Consider the following 22,233-nt stretch of genomic DNA (forward strand, 5'->3'; position numbering starts at 1 on the left):
TATGTATATTCCATCCAAGTGTTTGCAAAAACTCTAATGAAGATCTTGGTAGGTTCTAAAATCCTAGTTTGGCTTTTCTAATATAAAACTTCTGCTCTATTATAACAATCTCCAAATAGGATAAACGAAGTCTGTCAATTCCAAAGATATTAGGTCTTCCTGCTTAAGTTAGCTAATCTGCGGGTATCTGCTAGATCCACTAAATCCACAATCCACATAAAAGGATCTTTATCCTAAGAAAAATTGCAGCTATGCTGGGGGGGAAAATATCCCCCTACAGGTCAGATATTTACCAGTCTGAAAGATCTTAAGACTGACAATCCCTCCACATGTTGAAGGCCCAGCTCCATTAAACTCAGGGTGACAATGATGCTATCAAAAATATTCCAGCCTTCTTGGAAATAATAATAAGGATCCATGGCAACTATTTTGAGGACCATCTCTGCAGTGAAGATTCCAGTGAAAACCTAAATGTACAATGCAATCAGTTATTCATTCCCATGAAAACATCATGTATTAGTTTGTTGTTTGTAGGCATACAGTTCAAGAAACAATACTTGAAATACAGTGAAAAAAAATAATTATTTAAATCTCATTTGTGCTCCAGCTTCAACTGAGGAAACCCATGGCTTGACATAATTTTAAAAGAGCTAAGGTACAGGAGAACGTACACCAAAGCACAGGGTATGAACCAGGGAAGGTTTTGTTGAAGGCAACATTAACAACTTTCAATCATACAAAAATAGCCTCCTAGATTGTGGGACTTCAACTTCCACAATTCTCAATTAGAACAGCACTCCCTCTACAGTCCTAAGGTTGTAACTATAATTCTGAAAAAAAAAAAGGAACAGGGCCATGGGAAACACACATATTCCATAAAATAGACTCGAGTTTTAATCTCAGGAAGGATTTCATTATTGTGGTGGAAAAAACAATATTTGCTATATTGATGATTCCTGCTAAAAAGGCACTGACGTCTGGCTCAGATTTATATTTTCAAAAAGTTTAGAGAGACCCATGTTTGAAAAGCTTCCTTGGAATTTAGCAGTTTTATGAATTATAAAATAATTTATATTTATAACTATTTGACTTACCAGATTTCCATTTTTAAGAATGCTACTGAAGGAGTCATCAATTGGATAATGTTCCATGCTCATGAAGAGTGTATTTAAAATAATGCAGATAGTAATTCCAAGATCAACAAATGGATCCATCACAATTAAATGAATAACTCTCTTTATTTGTAACCATCTATCAGAACAATTCCAAATCAAGTACTTGTGGGCAAACTTATACCAGCATGGCGGACATTTCTGTCTTGATTCTTCAAGTTCTGAAGAAATTGAAAACATAAAAAAACCCCACCTTATACTGATTTCATGATTTACATTCATTAGAAAAGAACAACGTCATTAAAATCTGATTTGCAGGTTCATTTCTATGAATTTTCTGTCATAGCACATTTCATATACTGCTACTTAAAAGGGCAAACCTATTTCACAGATATTGTAACAATTGGTAAGACAGAAAATGATGTGGTGGATATTTTATGTATTTATTTCCATCACACAGAAAAGCAACTGTAGGAAGTGCACAATAAAAAAAACTACTGTACAATAAAAATATTAAAACAATTACAATTAAAAATACATCAGGCAATGTTAATATTTATTAAATAGAGAGAAAAAAATGCTGCGGCCATTCTTTTAGACCATTAGACCAAGATTTCCTTGAGATCCTTAAGTAGCCATGTTTTGAGGGACATCCGGAAGGATATCAAGAAAGGGGCCAATCTCACCTCAGAACTGGCATCACAGCAGAAAAGGCCATCTCCTTGGTCACATAAATAAAACTCTTTCACAGATGGCAGGTGTAACTGGGTGAAGGTGGTCCTTTAACTAACCTGGCCTCCATGCCACGAAGGGCTTCAAAATCAACATCTTGAATTGTACTGTAAGCAAACTGGTACCAATGAAACTTACAGAGCAAAGATGTGCCACGTGCCATTCTAGGGCCGCACATCAAGCCACCATATTTTGTACCAGCTGAAATTTCCAGATACTCTTCAACAATAGCCCCATGTAGAATTCATCACAGTAGTCCCACCCAGGTCATGATCGGAGCATGATTCTGTGTCAGTCACTGGTGAGTGGAGCCTTTTTCAAAAGGAACAGGCACATCCCAAAACTGTATATATAAAAAAAACCCTGCACCATCTATCTTGAGCATGATGACTGTAAAAATGATGGCACCATCCTGTCCCAGTTGGAGACTCTATGACCCGCACCACATTGCTCAGCTGCAGCCATATCAGAGGACAATGAGGTAGGGCTCTCAGATGCATATGGAGAACTGTGTATTGATCTAATTGTAACTTCCATTCAAACAAAGAGGTGTGTAGAATTTGCTCCACCCTCTGTTTCTTCCTTACTATAACAAGATACCGTATTTTTCGCCCTATAAGACGTTCCGGAATATAAGACGCACCCAATTTTAAAGGAGGAAAATCTAGAAAAAAAAGATTCTGAACCAAATACTATAGTAAAATATTTTATATCAACTGTATAAAGTTAACAGCAGTTTAAAAACAATTTTATGTCAACCATGTAACACAGGGGTGTCCAAACTTTTTTCAAAGAGGGCCAGATTGGATGAAGTGAACATGCTGGAGGGCCGAACATTTTTCCGAACATTCTTTGAACAATAACAATTAAATGCAAATGAATTATTTTATGCCAAGTTAATAGCAAATGGCATACTTTTCATTTCATAACATTAAGATCAACTGACAGCTGAGTTTTCACAATGTATGCATCTTTTCCCTGAAGACTCGTGTTTAGTACATTCAGATGCTTTCTTTCCTCTTTCCCTCTTACTTGTCTATCCTTCCTTCCACCCTCCCTTCCTCCTTCCCTTCCTTCCTGCCTCCCTTCCAGTTCCCTCCTTCCTCTTTCCTCCTGCCTGCCTGCCTTCTTTCCCTCCTGCTTATCTATGCTTCCTTCCTTCCTTCCTTGCACCTCCCTCCCTTCTGCCTGCCTGCCTTCTTTCCTCTTTCCCTATCCTCCTATCCTTCCTTTCTCCCTCCCTCCTTCCCTGCCTCCCTTCCAGTTCCATCCTTCCCTCCTTCCTTCTGCCTCCTTCCTGCCTGCTTGCCTTCTTTCCTCTTTCCCTCCTGTCTGCTTTTCTTTCCTTCCTTCCACCTCCCTTCTGCCCTCCTGCTTTCTTTCCTCTTTCCCTCTTACTTGTCTATCCTTCCTTCCACCCTCCCTTCCTCCTTCCCTTCCTTCCTGCCTCCCTTCCAGTTCCCTCCTTCCTCTTTCCTCCTGCCTGCCTGCCTTCTTTCCCTCCTGCTTATCTATGCTTCCTTCCTTCCTTACACCTCCCTCCCTTCTGCCTGCCTGCCTTCTTTCCTCTTTCCCTATCCTCCTATCCTTCCTTTCTCCCTCCCTCCTTCGATCTCAGGAGCGAAAGCCTTTGAATGAAGTTTGATTGTGTCCCATCTAGCGTTCTCCACCCCCACCCCCAAATCTCTCCGGATCCGGAGAGATTTGGGGGTGGGGGTGGAGAACGCTAGATGGGACACAATCAAACTTCATTCAAAGGCTTCGATTTGATTGTGTCCCATCTAGCGTTCTCCACCCCCACCCCCAAATCTCTCCGGATCCGGAGAGATTTGAGGGTGGGGGTGGAGAACGCTAGATGGGACACAATCAAACTTGATTCAAAGGCTTCGATTTGATTGTGTCCCATCTAGCGTTCTCCACCCCCACCCCCAAATCTCTCCGGATCCGGAGAGATTTGAGGGTGGGGGTGGAGAACGCTAGATGGGACACAATCAAACTTGATTCAAAGGCTTCGATTTGATTGTGTCCCATCTAGCGTTCTCCACCCCCACCCCCAAATCTCTCCGGATCCGGAGAGATTTGGGGGTGGGGGTGGAGAACGCTAGATGGGACACAATCAAACTTGATTCAAAGGCTTCGATTTGATTGTGTCCCATCTAGCGTTCTCCACCCCCACCCCCAAATCTCTCCGGATCCGGAGAGATTTGGGGGTGGGGGTGGAGAACGCTAGATGGGACACAATCAAACTTGATTCAAAGGCTTTGGCTCCTGAGATGGTGCGCTGCCATCCAAAATGCTATTACTACGATCTCTGCTGCCTGGAACTGCCCGAGAAGCGGCAGGTAAAGCGGGCGCTGCAGTGATCGTGGTACCAGCATTTTGGATGGCAGCGCACCGATCTCAGGAGCCAAAGCCTTGAGGCACCTTTCATTTGCAGGAGGAGGGCAGCTTAAAGCAGCGCCCCAGCAATGTGAGGAGCCGCTGCCACCGCCACCACCGCCTAAGCCCTCTCGGGAGCCCAGCCTAGCGGGAGCTCTGAAAGCGAAACCTCTCTCCTTTCCAGCCATCACGATCTCTGCAGCCCCCTCTTTGCCTGCCCCATTTTCAGATGACCCAGTGGCTACATTCGGCTTACAAGATGCACTCAGATTTTTACCCTCTTTTTTGGAGTAAAAAAGTGCGTCTTATAAGGCGAAAAATATGGTACCTAAATTAAAATTAGGTGTTAATTAAGGCTTTGTCATGGTTTATTCTAGTACTTGAAAAAAATCTTCTTCTATAAACACATCCAGTGTACTACTTTTTTTTTTCAATGGGTTTGCCCGGGCGTCACCAGAGTCTTCCAATAGCCAGCCCACAACCATAGAGCGTAGTCCCAGAGCAGCTGCTACCGGAAGACTTGGCAGCAGATCTCGGGAGTTTGGAAGCCGGTTATGGTCGGAGCATGGCGGCGGCAGCAGCAGGGCTGTGGCGGTGGCAGTGGGGCCACGGTGGCGCCGGCGCCCTGGCCCGGCCCTGCAGGGAGAGCTGGGCATGGTGAGGCTGGGAGGCACGCGAGCTGGAAGCAGAACAAGTGCTTGCGCAACCTCTCTTTCCAGCCGGGTAGAGTGCCACGTGGCTTAGTGCCTTTGGGATATTACTGGGTCAGTGAGTGGCGCTCTACCCGGCTGGAATGGGGCGTTGCCGGGTGGCTGCTCATAAGAGCAGCTGCCATGCAACTCCCCGCTCCAGCCGGGCACAGCACCACCTACCAACCTAGCGGTATCCCAAAGGCGTCAAGCAATGTGAGCACCTTTGCCCCCCCTCCCTCGGCTCCTGTGGCTTTGCGCCTTTGGGATATTGCTAGATTGGTGAGTGGCGCTCTGCCTGGCTGGAGGAGGGGGATTGTCCAGGGGGCTTATTATTGGGGGAGGGCGTATATTTTTGCCCACAGGAAAAATATGGCATGGCCTTATTATCAGGACATGTAATTTCGGGGAAACACGGTATTAAACTTTGGTTTACTTCTCTGTTATGTATATTAGCTTTATAAAGCTAATAAGACACTAATCAAGTTTTTTAAAACCCTGTGCTTTATTAGGCCCTGCAGGGAGAGCTGGGCATGGTGAGGCTGGGAGGCACGCGAGCTGGAGGCAGAACAAGTGCTCGCACAACCTCTCTTTCGAGCCAGGCGGAGCGCCACGCGGCTTAGCACCTTTGGGATATTACTGGGTCGGTGAGTGACGCTCTGCCCGGCTAGAAAGGGGGGTTGTCGGGCTGCTGCTCATGAGCGTGGTCACTTCATGGCGGCTTTGTTGCACTGCTGCAACAGCACAACACAGCCGTTTGCCCCTGAGGCTGTGCCTGGCTCTTCGGGCGCCCGCTCGCAAGAGAACAGCCACCCGGCAACACCAAACCAATAACCCCCCCATTAATAAGACCCGAGCAACATTTGGGGGGTATAAAAAGAAAATAAGACCCTGTCTTATTTTTGGGGAAACACGGTAGCAGATTTACTAGGCTAGGCACACAGCTATACGTAGAGACCCACCTTCCATCGTGTTTGTGATAATGCTTGCTATGCTCATTGCTCTTTGCCTTATGGTGGGGTCTTCCAGCAAATCCATCGATATCTGAAAAGAACTGGATCGCCTCTGTTTGCTTTCCATCTCAGAAGCAGTAGTCTACAGTGAAGTAAGAAGACTAAATTATCAACATGATTATGGAGATCTATACTAGTAATATAACCCAACACAAATAACTTCAAGACGTTCATGCTACTGCACATGCACCTGAATCTTTCTGTACTTCTTAAGCTTAAACATAAGTCAACCGTAGAATGTACTTTATGCTTATTATATGTAACCAACTAACCCTGCACCTCTACAATAGGGCAATTTAGCCATTTAGCTTAGAAATGTCCCATGACCAGGCTTGCATCTCAGGAGTTCTTGAGGGCTCATGTGCAAATCGTGTATGTTATTTTAAATATATCTCTTCTATAATAATTGAAACTACATTTCAAGTTTCCCAAGTCACACTTGGATCAGGATTACAGATTAGGTTCTTGACCCAGGCTTTAGCAGGGATCAATCTATAGCAGGGGTGCCAAACTTGTGTCATCACAGCAGCGTCATGTGCCATATTGGGATTTCTCCCCCTTTGCTAAACCGGGCGTGGGCGTGGTCAGCGCATGATGCATCCGACCCATGGACTGTGAGTTTGACAACCCTGATCTATTGCCTCGTACACCACATTTTTTAAAATTTAGTTTTGCAGATCCTCTTTGGTTCAAGTAGAATCTGTTGGCATAGTTTCCAGCTATTTTGAAATGGAGTATATAAAATACTATAATCTAAGGTAGGTTTTGGTTTCTAGAAATGCTGATGGCACATACACAAATATTAAGAAAAGAAAATGAAAAAAGTTAAAATATTGCCCAATTGAGTGGTCTCACTCAACACTATGTCATTGTTATCCCATTGCCTTAGTCCCATTGTCTTCTATGTTCTGGTGAATACAAGTCTTATTTTCTGTAGAACTGTGACACTTACAATTGAAATGATTGTGAATATTAGACTATATCTTATTGCCAAGACACAATCATGATGTATGTACCGTATTTATCGGCGTATAACACGCACTTTCCCCCCCCGAAAAATAGGGGGCAAATGATGTATGCGTGTTATACGCCGATATAATGTTAAGAAGCCATGCTTTTCTGTGCGCCTGGCGTTTAAAACATCCGGCTATCTATCTAAACGCCAGGCGCACAGAATAGGATCGCGGAGCGCTTCGCCCCAACAGCAGCTGCTTTTCTGTGCGCCTGGCGTTTAAAACATCCGGCTATCTATCTAAACGCCAGGCGCACAGAAAAGCAGCTGCTGTTGGGGCGAAGCGCTCCGTGATCCTTTTCTGTGCGCCTGGCGTTTAGATAGATAGCCGGATGTTTTAAACGCCAGGCGCACAGAAAAGGATCACGGAGCGCTACTCAGCGGGGTGTGGGCGAGAGGAGGAGAGACTGGCTGAATATTCTCTCCTCTCCCCGGACACCCGACTAAAATGCTTTCTTTCGCCCACGGAAGAGCTCGGGCGGGCGAAAGGAAGCGCTTTAGACAGCGGGGTGTGGGTGAGAGGAGGAGAGAATGGATGAGCCGTCTCTCCTCTCCCCGACACCCGACTAAAATGCTTTCTTTCGCCCGCGGAAGAGCTCGGGCGGGCGAAAGGAAGCGCTTTAGACAGCGGGGTGTGGGTGAGAATGGATGAGGCGTCTCTCCTCTCCCCGGACTCCCGACTAAAAGTTAATAAAAAAAAGTTCTGAGCTACCCTTATTTTGCTTCAAAGTTCTTTATTTGAAATTTAATTTTTTTCCTGAAATTTCCCTCTTAAAATGAAGGTGCGTGTTATACGCCTGTGCGTGTTATACGCCGATAAATACGGTAAATCAAAGCATCAACATTCTTACTAGAGGTTAGAAGAATTCATTTTATGTTCAGATAACCTGACACCTTTCACTTGGGAATCCAGAAAGAAAAATTAGGTCATGCAACAAAAGTCATTTCAGCAAACAGTATTATGTTTTTGAGCCAGTGCTCCACCAGGCCTTCAATCCATTGTGAACAATTGTTTAAAAAATCAATAACAATCTGTTTCTAAGCCGAAGAGGCAGTGCTGTCTGAAGATGTCTCCGTGGTCATATGGCCAGCATGACTAAATGCCAAAAGTGCACAGAATGCTGTTACCTTCCCACCAAAGTGGTCCCTATTTTTCTACTTGATTTTTACATGCTTTCGAACTGTTAGGTTGGCAGAAGCTGGGACAAGTAACAGGAGGTCATTCCGTCTGCTGTATTGTCAACCTTCTTATCGACAAGCTCAGCGTCTTAGCCACCACATCCCTACCCAATCATATTACCCAAGTTTAAATTTGTGCAGCTCCAAACAAATTTATGTCTATCTATGTAGAGATGCACATCCACAAAAAAAAAATCCATGAGCATTCCAATATACAAGCTTAGTGTAGGCAGTAAGATTTACTGGCGTCCTTTGTGCCTTTTTAAAAAAAAAACAGTTTCTAAGACACCTGCTGCCTCAGGAATTGGCCTTACTAGGCTGAAGTGCCACAGAGCATGGAAGAATGCTGGCCGTGTAGCCAGAGCATAGAATACCTTACTCTCTATGGTGACAAAAGTGCCTTCTTGTTAAGGAAAGGCAATGAGAGATACCAGTGGGAGAATTAAAGAGATAGATGATAGAAGAATTAAAGAGATAGAAGAACTGTGGCAATGAAAGAGAGTTAAGTAGGGGTGCACAATTTGGGGGGGATTGAATAGCAATAGAAATAGAAATAGCACTGGAGGGCAACGAGATTACCTGAGAGATCCTTCAAGCAACAAAGTGAGGAGAAAAGTCTATAAAAACCTTATAAAGGAGATAAAAAGAAGACTGACACTACAATTGGCAAGAGAGATGAGACTGCTTTGTTACTGGAAAGATACAGGTTGACAATGAAAGTTGATAATAAAAAAATAGTTAATGTTGGTGATTAATAAGTAGGAATTTAGTAATTTTTTTTGATTTTTGATTCAAAGTGTATAATCTAATATGAACGATAAGTAATGACTGTGGAAGAAATGTACGAAAGTTATCTGTAACCAATCGACACGCTTTCTACAAGATGTAATGAAGGATGATTCTTTTTTTGTGTATTTGTTTAATTAAAATTAAAAAAAAACTTTTTTTAAAAAAGAAAAAAGAAATAGCAATAGCACTTAAATTTATATACTGCTTCACAGTGCTTTACCGCCCTCTCTAAGCGGTTTACAGAGTCAGCATATTGTCTGGGTCCTCATTTTATCAACCTCAGAAGGATGAAAGGCTGAGTCAACCCTGAGCCTGTCAGGATCGAACTCCAGACTGTGGGTAAAGCTCGCCTGCAATATTGCATTCTAACCACTGCATCCTACCACATTGTGTGGCCAGGGTTGCATCCCCAAAAGTAGGAGACCCGGATAAAGAGGGAAGATCAAGAAAAGTTTACTCCAAACTAATAAAGTTAGTGGAATTTCACCCTTTTTGTACATTAAAAAAATCATTATAAACAGCTGTTTTTGGAGAGGCTCTAAAGTCCATGGGGACGCTTCTAGAAACAAGGTACATAATGGATCTTTTAGGCAAGGATGAGCAGGAGCAAATCAAAGATAAAGGAGCAAAGAAGGAGAAGGTATTATTTGCTCAGCATAAATTAAAGGTAAGCATGGCAATAAACCCCTTTGTATAATTTCATTTTAATCTTGTTTTCCTTTAAATTGCACTGTGTGTACGGTGTTTGCAAATACATGCAGCAGAAGTCAGACCATTTATTTTTGGGTAGCCCAGTGTTAAAACCCTGGAGAGGGGCAACATCGAAAGCATATCCAAGATGCAGAGGCATTCGGGATTTGGATTTCATTCTGGAGACCCATCATGCCTACGCTACTTAAATCTTCCTTACACTGTCATCGGTAGTTGCTTTATCTATTATCACCTCTGGGAGAAGCTGTCCTGTAGGCGACAGGAGCACAGGTGGTCCTCCTATCAAGGAAACCACCCCATTGCAGTCCACACTGCTCTGCATCTTTCCATTCATTGGAAACATGGTCTGACTAATGTTGCTGCTGCGACGTTCGCTATGCCTGCGTACAACAAAATAGGAACCGTTCCGGCTTCCGGTTTCTTCAAAGGTGCTGTGCTCACTATCAGCATCGGAGCCTCCTTCGACGGTTGGACTTTTGAAGCTGGAGAAGCTGGCCCTGCTATTGCGCCTTGTGGGGAACAGCATTGACTAAAGAGACAGAAATGGAACCATCAAGTGAAAACTTGCAAATCGTATACGAATCTCAGCTGGATAAAGCTACCATTTTTCTCTGATAATAAGACAGGGTTTTACCGTATTTTTCAGAGTATAAGACGCACCAAGGTTTTGAAGAGGCAAAATTTTAAAAAAAGTGTTTGCATTTTGCAAACCTCCCCCAAAAAGGGCATGGATAGCCTTTAAGCAGCTTGTAGAGTGCTCCCGGGGGGGGGGGGGGGGCAAAATCAAGCAAAACAGCCCATTTTTGTCAAAAAAGGGGCATGATAGCCTTTACAAGGCTTATAGAATGCTCCAGAGGGGTGGGGTGGGGGGCAAAATTAAGCAAAAAGCAGCCCATTTTTTGCTCATTTCTGCCCCCTCCAGCTCCCAGGAGTTCTCTGAAAGCCTCCATAAGGCTATGCACATCCATTTTGGTGAAGGGGGTGGGGTTTCAGGAGGCAAAAAAATGCTGTATTCAGTGTATAAGACAGAAAAAGATGCATCTTATACTCCAAAAAATACAGTATTTTCTTTTGAGCCCGAAATATGTGCTTGGCCTTATTTTTGGGGAGGACATATTTTTGGGGAGGGCTTATTTTAGCACATGTGCTTAAAAGCTCAATTGGGCTTATTATCCAGGGAGGTCTTATTTTCAGGGAAACAGGGTAGCCAATAACTTCGAGAGGAAAAGTACAGTTGATCTTATTGAAAAGCACAGTTGATCTTAAGTATGATGGGATCAAACTTATAAACTGATATTCTGGGAATCAGGCATGCTTCCTAGGGGATAAAAGAATGCAGGTTTGACTCAGAAATGGGGAAGTGGAACCGCAAGCCATTATAAAAAGGTTCCGAAGTCCTGAGTAGAAAACATGAGAAAGAAACTCAAAACTTTCAAACATTGTTTTCTACCACCCCCTTTTACTTCCAAGGATACAGTCTATAATCTCAACTTATCTTTTGTTTGCGAAGATAGTCATACTTCCAAATTGAGAACAACCACTATTTTCATTTTCTAGAAATACCTATATGGCTGTGTGATGCTTATGGGCTTTCTTAGGAACGTGGTTAATAGTGTTTTGAAATACAATAGCTGCTCTATTTTTTGAAACTAAAAGAATGTTTAAGAAGTAATGAAAATCAACATGGGCCAATAGCTTGACACATATCAAGAGCGATGTCCTTGGGCACTATTCTCCCCCAGTCCCAAATTTCAATAAATGCTAAAAGGTAGTTCCAAACACATCAAATTTACTGCATGAAAGGCCTATCAATAAAGCTCTACACATATTATTAAAGGAAAATTCAACTATAATTAGTGGTTCAATTGAGATGATCACGTCTGACTGGTAGAATCCTTGTGCTACCAAGTTCTTATTAATAAGTCATGAAAATGTCCATACGGTACACTTAAATAAGTTATTTTGCTATTCAGATACTCAGCATCATTCTGTCTTTCCAATATAGCAACAAAGACCTGGCTGCAAGGGTCCGCAATTCCCAAGCTGGTCCACGGCCTTTTAGGAACCAGGCCACACAAGTGAGTGAAACCTCATCTGCGCATCCGCGGGATCTAAGTAGCATGTGAAACTACTACCAGCACCGCCCAGGTCCGTGGAAAAATTGTCTTCCATGAAACTGATCCCTGGTGCCAGAAAGGGTGGGGACCACTGCTCTACTGTCTTTGTTAGAAAAATCGTATTCCTCTCTCCCCAAATTTCATACTATTACCCTTACCTCTTTTCTAACTATTTGGCTTTCTAATAACAAAAAGATACAATTGTTTCTAAGTTCCTTGTGTTACTGCAAGTAATGACAAGAACTTGAAGCCCAGAAGGAAACAATATGTTATATACGTCTTTCCTTGCATGAAGAACACCAAGTGTCTTTCAGGCCCTCATCTGCAACAATTTCAATAGATACACCCACAAGATATCTGACCTGGTATGGAGAAATGACCCTGTTTTCATATGCGAGTCTACTCCCTTCCAAGGAAAATCGAAATTCTTTCCTTCGGATGCTACTATCCGATTCTGATCTTGGAAACATTTTGTTGTTCCCTCCAGGTTCGCCGACAGACAATTCTCTCTGCTGTCTTTTTTTCCTTCGGTTTCTTCTTTCTTTAGCACTTTTGGAGCTTGATAATTCTGAAGATGTTTCAGAAAGTCTTGCAAGAGCGCCATCATCCCTGAAATCTTTGTAAGCCGCTGCTGCCGCCAGTGCCTGTTGTATGAAGGGATCACCTGTGTTAAATGCTCTTCACACAATTTAATTATTTAGCATGATGCTTACTACTGCCAAAGTAGTAAGTAGAATAATACAATTGGGCAAAAAACTCAACAACATGTATGTATCAAAATATTAGCAAATGGACATACACCAAAATAGAGGCTCTTAGTTTTTTTGTTTCATAGATGTTTTTGAGGGTACCTATGGATACCTTCTTAGAAAAATGTTTGAAGTCAAATACATAAATAGATACTATGTTACAAAGGAAATCATTATACCCAACTACAGGTACCAAAATATTTTAAAAACAGCAATCTATATACCGTATTTTTCAGAGTATAAGATGCTCTGAAGCACCTAGCTTTTGGGGAGGAAAACGGGGGAAAAAATCTGCCTCCAAGCAATTTGCCCCCTTGCAACAAACAGCAAACAGTACAGACAATATACACTGTTTGTGGTGTATTTCTGTGCATGTGTGCCTGACCCATAGAAATAGCAATGAAATGGAGAAATGTACATTATGGCAGTATATTAATGCCAGAAAGTTTTCTTAAATGTAATAATAATAAATAATAATAATAAATTTTATTTGATTAGCCGCAACCCTCTCCCGAAGGACTCGGGGCGGCGTACAATCAGAAGGATAAAATACACATAGGACACACATACATACGAAAAAAGGACAATTTCATTTGTGCGTGGAGGAGAGTAGACTTGTAAGTGAAAGACAATAAGCACAGCTAAAAACACAATTAAAACACAGTTTAAAATCCCCTTAAATAAAATTGCTAAATTAAAAACCCCTCAGGAGCGTAACGAAGTCATGGTTGAGCCAGGCCAGATATTTGAAAAAGGTGGGTCTTGAGCTTAACACGGAAGGAGCGGAGGTCAGTAGTGGTCCTAATATCCGGGGGGAGGTCATTCCACAGGGCTGGGCCCGCCACAGAGAAGGCTCTGCTCCTAGGCGCCGCCCCATGGCATTGTCTAGTGGACGGCACCTGGAGAAGTCCCTCTCTGTGCGAGCGAATAGGTCGTAGGGATGTGTGGGGCAGAATACGATCCCGCAGGTAACTAGGTCCTGAGCCATGGAGCGCTTTAAAGATCGTAATCAAGACCTTGAAATGCACTCGATAGACCACAGGAAGCCAGTGCAGCTCGTGTAATCACACTAACTCCTCCCAATTATTTAAATAGATATACCCTAAACATGACTAAGTCAGGGTCTAATTAGACAACAGGATACTGTTACATTTCAGACTATACTTGTACAGAAGCTGTTAAAATTGATGTGGCTTTCTGGAAGTATACGTTATTCTCTGCTATTTAAAAGAAGATCAGATCAAGTATTTATTCTAAAAAGCCTCTTCGTTTTGTTAAATTGTCTAGAACAATAATAAAGCAGTCTTTAAAAAATAAGTTTAATAATGTGAACATTCTATAGGCATTTATGGTTATTAATTTACCTCCTTGCAGCAAACAGCCTGATTAGCACAAGAAAAAAAATCTGCCTCTGCCTCCCAGCAATTTGCCTCTGTGCAGCAAACAAGAAGTTTTAATTTCAGCATGGGCGTCCCGATCATCAGCTGTTTCAGGCTGCAGGGATTGCTATAGCCTATTGCAGCCTCCGCAAGCCCCATTTTCCCTGTTTGCTGCATGGAGGTAAATTGCTGGGAAGCAGAAGCCAAAGGGTGGGGATAGGTGGGTGGGTGGATGGGGCTACATCCAGTGTAAAAGACACACCCAAATTTTCACCCTCTTTTAGGGGGGGGAAAGGTGTGTCTTATACTCCGAAAAATATAGTATATAAAAATATCTCTCTCTCTCTCTCTGTGTGCATGTTCCAGCATAACTCTGGAACGCCTCAAGCAATTTCAACCAAACTTGGTACACAGATGACTTACTCTCTGAAGAAAAATACTGTGGGGGTAAGACACCCCTAACACCCCTCGGGGTGTGTGTTCCGTTAAGATACAGCCTGTTGTGCCTTAAAATGGCTTCTACTGTACAGTGCAGTGGAGTTGCCATGGTAACGGCTTCACAGTACTCCTCAAGGGGGCTCCCTCTGGTAAGGGGGAAAATCCAACATTAGAAATTACGTTTCGTGTGGACATTTTCCCCCTATCAATAAATACCCGGGCAACGCTGGGTTATCAGCCAGTATGGAATACAAAATATGTGCTTCATTATTAAGCCATTTAATCAATACAAGCTAAGCTTCAGTTAAAATAGTCATGTAATCCCCTTTTGCAACCTTCTGGCAAGCAAAGTCAATGGGGAAGCCAGATTCACTTAACAACCGTGTTACTAACTTAACACCTGCAGTGATCCACTTAACAACTAAGGCAAGAAAAGCCATAAAACGGAGCAAAGCTCACTTAACCAATGTTTCACTTAGACACAGAGTTTTGGGGATCCGTTGCAGTTGTAAGTCGAGAACTTCCTGTAAATATTTAGCTGCTATTTAATAATTAGAATTAGAATCTGGCCTGTGTGTTGTGTGTTAACTCTATGTGTACCATTAAATAAGCCAAGGTACTGTATTTCATGTTCTGCATGTAATATTGTAATAGTGTTCTTTTCATCAACATGAGCACCCATCTGTTCTAAAGCTTTGGGAACTCAATCCCATTCTTATTAGGGGCAATAACACTAAGTAATGCCCTTAATTTCCTGTCATCTTTGTTTGTGTTGCATCTGTACTACAAGGGAGATTGGGAGCTAAAACATATGAAAAGCTGGGTGTGTCTAGTTTAATGAAAAGAAGGACTAGGGGAGACATGATAGCAGTGTTCAAATATCTCAGGGGTTGCCGCAAAGAAGAGGGAGTCAAACTATTCTCCAAGGCACCTAAAGGTGGATCAAGAAGCAATGGATGGAAACTAATCAAGGAGAGAAGTAACTTAGAACTGAGGAGAAATTTCCTGACAGAACAATTAATCAGTGGAACAGCTTGCCTCCAGAAGTTGTGAATGCCCCAACACTGGAAGTCTTTAAGAAAATGTTGGATAGCCATTTGTCTGAAGTGGTGTAGTAGAGTTTCCTGCCTAAGCAGAGGGTTGGACTAGAAGACCTCCAAGGTCCCTTCCAACTCTGTTATTCTATTCTATTCTGTTATTTGACAGATGTCATACGATGCATACACTTTCTATATGGTTGATAAAGGCAAGACATAATGAATCCAGATAGAATGGTAATTTTATAAAACATATCACATCAGGCACTGGTATACAAAAATATACGGGTAGTCCTCGACCTGACCACAAGTGAGCCCAAAATTTCTGTTGTTAAGTGAGACACGTGTTAAGTGAATTTCCCCCCATTTTTCGACCTTTCTTGCCATTGTTGTTAAGTGAATCACTGCAGTTGATGAGTTAGTAACACGGTAACACAGTTGCCAAGTGAGCCTGGCTTCTCCATTGATTTTGCTTGCCAAAAGGTGATCACATGACCTTGGGATGCAGGAACGGTCGCAAGGAGTTCCTGCATCCCAAGGAGGAGGAGGAGCTTCCGGGGCAATGGAGGGACCTTCCTAGAGCTCCGTAATGATGGGGCTCCCTGGCAGGGATAGCGGGCGCTTTCGGCCCCCACCGGTCATTTTGGGGACCATGGGGGGGTCAGTGGTAACCCTGGCCGTCTTTGAGAACCAACTGGGACCCGGGGGGGATAGCTGAGACCCGGGAAAATCAGACAGCCAGATGGACAGGAGATGGAGGATTGCGAGAACGCTGAGGCCGAGCCACGGCAGCGGAAAAACCGGAAATGTGACTTGCATGGCTGCCAGGATGGCGAGACAGCTGAGAAACAGAGGAACAGAAGAGCGGAGGAGCGTTTCCATGAGGGAGCGAGTCGGTGAGGAGGAGAACAAACTGTTCGGGGGTGGTGTGTGGGCCCAGACGGCGACGGCGATGATGGCGGCACCGGCGGAGATGGCATTGAAACATCGGGTGCCATATTTCCTTCCATCTCTCTAACCGCGGTGAGCTGCCTATTCAGGAGGCCGAGGGGCCGGAGAGGAGCTGTGGGGATTTAAGAAGCAAGCCAGGGGGGGCCGCCAGAGGCTTTGGGCGACCCCAGAAGATCAACAAGCCATGAAACTGGCCTTGGCACTTCGCCTGTCCCCCCCCCCCCCGCGGATTTCCAATTTAAGCACTTTAAGAATTTTAAGAACTTTAAGAACTGCCTCTTTAAGCACTTTAAGAACTTCAAGAACTTTAAGAACTGCCTCTGGGCCTCGATGGAGGACTATTTCCGATTTAAGCACTTTAAGAACTCTAAGAACTGCCTTTGGGCCTCGATGGAGGTCTATTGACTATCATGGTTCGGCGTTGTAGGCTTCCTCTCTCCTTTTATTTATCCATTTACATCTTGGCCTTTTCACATGTATTTACATCCTGGTCCTGCCATAGCCATAGTTATCATCATCATAATCTACTCAAGGGCTGATATTTTACAACTGCGAGGGTCCCCCCTGTCACAGGTATGCCCCCCCGCCCTGGTGAGGGCACACCTCGATGAAGGGTTTATTGACCCAGAGAGGTGGAGGAAGCGGGGGATCAGGGTTTTTTTAGTGAAATGTTTTTTAAAATTCTTAAGGGGTTCCAGGGAGGGGGGGAGGGTTACTCAACCTGGGGGTATGGATATAGCCAGGTCAACAGGTAGGATCAGGATGGAGGGGAGCGGAGTGGGGGAGGTGAAAGGTTACAGCATTCCTATGGGGGGGAATCCGATAACGACGGTCGTAGGGAGGGGCGGGCGCGAGGACACCAGAAGAACACATAGTCGGTTGGGAGACCGGGGCTGTTGGACACGCCCGGTCGCTTGTACCAACCCCCGCAGTCTAGGTGGACAGGATCGGCAGAGCCTGGGCCTTAGGCTGATGTTATGTAATGCGAGGTCCATGGTTAATAAGGCCCCCCTCATTAGGGACTTGATCTCAGAGGGGGAGCCAGACCTCGCAGGAATAACGGAAACCTGGTTGGGCCCGGAGGGGGGGTTGCCCCTCGGTGAAATGTGCCCTCCAGGTTACCGGGTGTTCCATCAGCCACGGGCCCAGGGTAGGGGCGGTGGGGTAGCGATAATCATCCGGGAACATTTGACTCCGAGAGAATTCACTGTGTCGCAGACATCCGGTTGTGAGTCTCTGGGCGTGAAATGGGGCCCAGGGAGACAGTTGGGTCTGTTGATAGTATACCTGGCTCCCCGCCATACATCAACGGCCCTGCCCGGACTCCTCGAGCTGATCGCGGAGATGGCGGTTGAGACCCCCAAGCTACTAGTGATGGGGGACTTCAACCTGCCGTCGACGGGAGAGGCATCCGAGGTAGCCCGGGAATTCATGGCTTCCATGACAGCCATGGATCTGACTCAAGTAGTTCGGGACCCCACACACGAAAGAGGCCACATACTGGATCTTGTGTTTGTCTCCGACCAGTGGACGAGTGATCTGGGTATAGGGAATTTAGTCATCACGCCCCTGTCATGGTCAGATCACTCACTTCTCCAACTGGACTTCCCTGGCGCTACTCCCCGCCGCGGGGAGGCGGAACCAGATTGTCCCAGATGGTTCCGCCCCAGGCGTCTGATGGAACCAGATAGGTTCCAGGCGGAGCTTGGGCCACCTCCTGCAGACCTGTCCCGCTCCCGGGCAGAGGACCTGGTGGCCGCGTGGAATAGTGCGGCCGCCGGAGCCTTGGACCGGGTTGCGCCTTTGCGGCCTCTCCGATGGCAACGATCGACCCGGGCCCCCTGGTTTAATGGGGAGCTAAGGGCGATGAAACGCCATAGGAGACGCCTAGAGAGCAAGTGGAGATCCTCCCGCTCCGAATCCGATCGAACACAGGTAAGAGCCTACTTAAGGACCTACCTTGTGGCAATAAGGGTGGCCAAGCGTCAGTATTGTGCCACCCTTATAGCGTCCGCAGAGAACCGCCCTGCCGCCCTGTTTCGGGTGACCCGCTCCATGCTGTCGCAGGGACAGCGGGATCCCCCGTTGCAGGGCAGGGCAGAGGAGTTTGGGGAATACCTGCAGGATAAAATTGATCGGATCCGGAGGGAGTGGACCCACCCCAGTGTTCCAGAGGGCGCGTCCGAGGCTAGTCTTGAGATTCCACGCTGGGAGGAGTTTGACCCTGTTGTCACCGAAGATTTGGACAGGTTGCGCGGGCGACTGCGAGCCACCACATGTTTATTGGACCCGTGTCCCTCCTGGTTGGTACTGGATTCCTGGGAGGGTACACGAGGCTGGCTACTGGGGCTGGGGAACGCTTCGTTGGGTGAGGGCCTTTTACCAACCGCCTTGAAAGAGGCGGTGATGAGACCCCTGCTCAAGAAGCCTTCCCTGGACCCAGAGGAGCTAGCAAATTATCGTCCTGTCTCCAACCTTCCTTTTCTAGCGAAGGTTGTTGAGAGTGTGGTGGCTCAACAGTTCCCGCGTCACCTGGAGGAAGATGATTATCTAGACCCGCGCCAGTCCGGCTTCCGGCCCGGTCACAGTACTGAGACGGCCTTGGTCACGTTGGTGGATGATCTCTGGAGGGCAAAGGATGGGGGTTGTTCCTCCATCCTTGTCCTATTAGATCTCTCGGCGGCTTTCGATACCATCGACCATGGTATCCTATTGCGCCGTCTGGAGGGGTTGGGGATCGGAGGCACCGTATTGCGGTGGTTCCGCTCCTACCTCTCTGGCCGGACGCAATGTGTGTTGGCAGGGGAGCAGAGGTCGACCCCGAGGCCCCTTACTTGTGGGGTCCCTCAGGGGTCGATCCTCTCACCTCTCCTGTTCAACACATATATGAAACCGCTGGGCGAGATCATCCGTGGTTTTGGGGTGGGATACCACCTGTACGCTGATGATACCCAGCTGTACATTTCCACCCCAAACCACCCCAACGAGGCCATCGAAGGGATGTCCCGTTGTCTGGAAGCCGTGCGGGTCTGGATGGGTGACAACAGGCTCAGGCTCAACCCCTCCAAGACAGAGTGGCTGTGGCTCCCGGCTCCCCGATACAACCAGCACATTCCATCGCTGGCCATCGGGGATGAACAATTAGCCCCGGTGGAATGGGCACGCAATTTGGGCGTCCTCCTTGATGCCCGGCTGACTATAGAAGATCATGTGGCAGCCGTGGCGAGGGGGACGTTCCACCAGGTTCGCCTGGTGCACCAATTGCGTCCCCTTTTGGACCGGGGGCCCCTGCGCACAGTCACTCACGCGCTGGTGACGTCTCGTCTGGATTACTGTAATGCTCTCTACATGGGGCTCCCCTTGAGGTGCACCCGGAGACTGCAGTTGGTCCAGAATGCAGCCGCGCGGGTAATCATGGGGAGATCGAGGTTCTCCCATATAACACCTCTCCTGCGCGAGCTGCACTGGCTTCCTGTGGCCTACCGGGTGCGCTTCAAGGTGTTAGTCACCATCTTTAAAGCGCTCCATGGCATAGGGCCTAGTTATCTGCGGGATCGTGTCCTGCCCCATACATCCCTGCGGCCCATTCGCTCACACAGAGAGGGCCTTCTCCGGGTGCCGTCCTCTAGAGACTGTCAGAGGGCGGTGCCCAGGAGTAGGTCCTTCTCTGTGGCGGGTCCCACCCTTTGGAACGACCTCCCCCCAGACATCAGGACAACAACCAATCTCCGCTCCTTCCGCAGTAAACTGAAGACCCACCTGTTTCGGCTAGCCAGCCTGGCATAATCTCGACAACTGTTCCACCCCTTGGTTAATTTTAATTGTCAATGTTAGTTTTTAAACTTTTATTCTTATTGGGGTTTTAACTTCTCTGATTATTGTATTTATTTATTTTTACCTCCTTCTTAGTAGTCCGTAGACCGTTGCTTTTGTACGTCGCCCCGAGTCCCTGTGGGGAGAGGGGGCGACTAATAAGTCTGATAAAATAAATAAATAAATAAGTATGAACCAATGGCCAAATATCTGAATTTTGATCAGATGACCATGGGGATGCTAAAAGGTTGCCAATATGAAAAACGGTGTTAAGTCACTTTTTTCAATGCTGTTGTAACTTTGGACGGTCAGTAAATGACCTGTTGTAAGTCGAGGACTAAGTGAATCTTGAAAATGCAATAGATTTTTTGAACACCTTGAGACTAAAAGCAGTGCCGCAAGGGAGTCTCACAAAGTCCTTCTAAAAGGAAAACGTTTTGTGCAGTTCCTACTTATCTATATTTACTTTTCTTGAAGATTTTAGACACCAGTACCTGAGCTTCTTCTTGTTGCCTTTTCAGATGCTCAAGCATTTGCTGATACTCTGTCTCTTTTCGGAGAGCTTCCTCAATAGTAGCTTGATTTTGCTCATCATAGGCCATCGCTACTACTGCCAAGATCAGGTTGATAAGGTAGAAAGAGCCCAGGAAAATCACCACGACGAAAAAGAACATGTATCCTTTGCCAGCAGCCCGCAATGTCTGGGAAACCAAGTAGGAGTTACTAGGTTAGTAAACAAGTGAAATGTTAAAAGTTATATGTGTATCTACTGTGTTTTCCCGAAAATAAGACAGGGTCTTATCTTTTTTTAACCACCGAAATAAGCACTTGGCCTTATTTTCGTGGGGGTGTGTGTGTCTTATTTTTGAAGTGCAGGCCTGCAGATCATCTGATCCAAAGAATGCCAGAAGTTCTGGCTCTGTTTCTGGCATGCTCTTAGCAGCCCTAGCATCGCTGGGTCTGCCGCTCTTTTTGCAGCTGCCACTAAGAAAAGGGGTGTGATAGCTAAGGTTTGTGGTAGTGGCCTCCACGAGGCCATTCTACGTGGATAGCAGGTGCTCGTGGGGCGTGTGAGGCATGTTCCCCCCTTCCCCCTAGGAAATGGTCGGGGACCGGCTGCACATGCATTTAAGTATTTTTAGGGGGGCTTATTTTCAGGGGAGGGCTTATTTTAGTGCATGCACTCAAAAGCCCAATTGGCCTTATTATCCGGGGACGTCTTCTTTTCAGGGAAACAGGATATCTCTCTACATTTATGTATCTTCCATTGATGTCTTTTAAATATACAGAATGAACAAACAAGTCTTGGATCTATTATTCAGCAGTATAAACATCTTTTCTGAATTTAATACATGTTGTATTCCGCTCTACCACCATTTATTACTTGTTTAAAAACGGGTAGGTTGAAACTGGGAAGCCGCGTTAGACGATATCAGGCTTTTCAATGCTACATGTGAAGTTCAGTTGTTTCCCTAACCAATGGTTCATAGCAATTCTTCATTCAAAACATAATCACAATATGATAGGGCGGTTTATTTTTCAGCCACTTGTATAAATAATTTTTGGTCCTTTCTCAAAATTAAAAGTGTTGTTTTTCTCACCTGTTGATAAAGGTTCTCCCAGTAATCCTGAGTCATTAGCCGAAAAAGTGACAAGAAAGCCCAACTAAAGCTATCAAAGCTTGTATAGCCATAGTCTGGGTTTCTACCGAATGGCACACAAATGTATCCTTCTGGACACTGCCTACAAATCAAGATGATGACATGAACATTTTTGCACTTTCTAATTAAGCACATGCAATGTCTCGAAGCAAAAACAAAGGAATAACTGCACTTTTGTACCTCACAATACTGAGGTTTATGGAACAGTTGAGAATAAAAACTTTATAGTAGCTTATTTAAATATTCTGATGAATTTTAAATAATCTCATATCCAGGATTAATATGTGAAATTGCCTCTCAAAGGTCATACTTCCTCAAATCAAATCAAGACAAATCAAATGCATCAATCATGAACAGAAACTTCAAATGCACTTTAAAATGCTTGTTTTAGACTAAAATAGCTAAGACATAAAAGCTGAAATGTGTAGACATATATCAGGTCCATTAAAAATCAAAATACAAATTACTCTGT

At 45.1% G+C, this 22,233-nt stretch overlaps 1 protein-coding gene across 2 annotated transcripts in view; it reads right to left on the reverse strand.

Moving 5' to 3' along the window:
* LOC309382982 (sodium channel protein type 2 subunit alpha-like) overlaps nt 1-22,233 on the reverse strand; it is a 72,701-nt gene that overhangs the window by 38,241 nt on the left and 12,227 nt on the right. For both annotated transcript variants that reach the window (XM_081934989.1, XM_081934990.1), the window contains exons 6-12: nt 21,702-21,843; nt 20,595-20,801; nt 12,096-12,377; nt 9,849-10,145; nt 5,875-6,007; nt 1,095-1,333; nt 294-467 (exon numbers count right to left, since the gene is read on the reverse strand). In XM_081934989.1, coding sequence (XP_081791115.1) covers nt 294-467; nt 1,095-1,333; nt 5,875-6,007; nt 9,849-10,145; nt 12,096-12,377; nt 20,595-20,801; nt 21,702-21,843 — 1,474 coding nt within the window. The remainder of the gene's footprint in view (nt 1-293; nt 468-1,094; nt 1,334-5,874; nt 6,008-9,848; nt 10,146-12,095; nt 12,378-20,594; nt 20,802-21,701; nt 21,844-22,233) is intronic.

Source organism: Natrix helvetica (genome assembly GCF_964273705.1).
Source record: "Natrix helvetica genome assembly, chromosome: 1".
Classification (NCBI taxonomy): Eukaryota; Metazoa; Chordata; class Lepidosauria; order Squamata; family Natricidae; genus Natrix; species Natrix helvetica.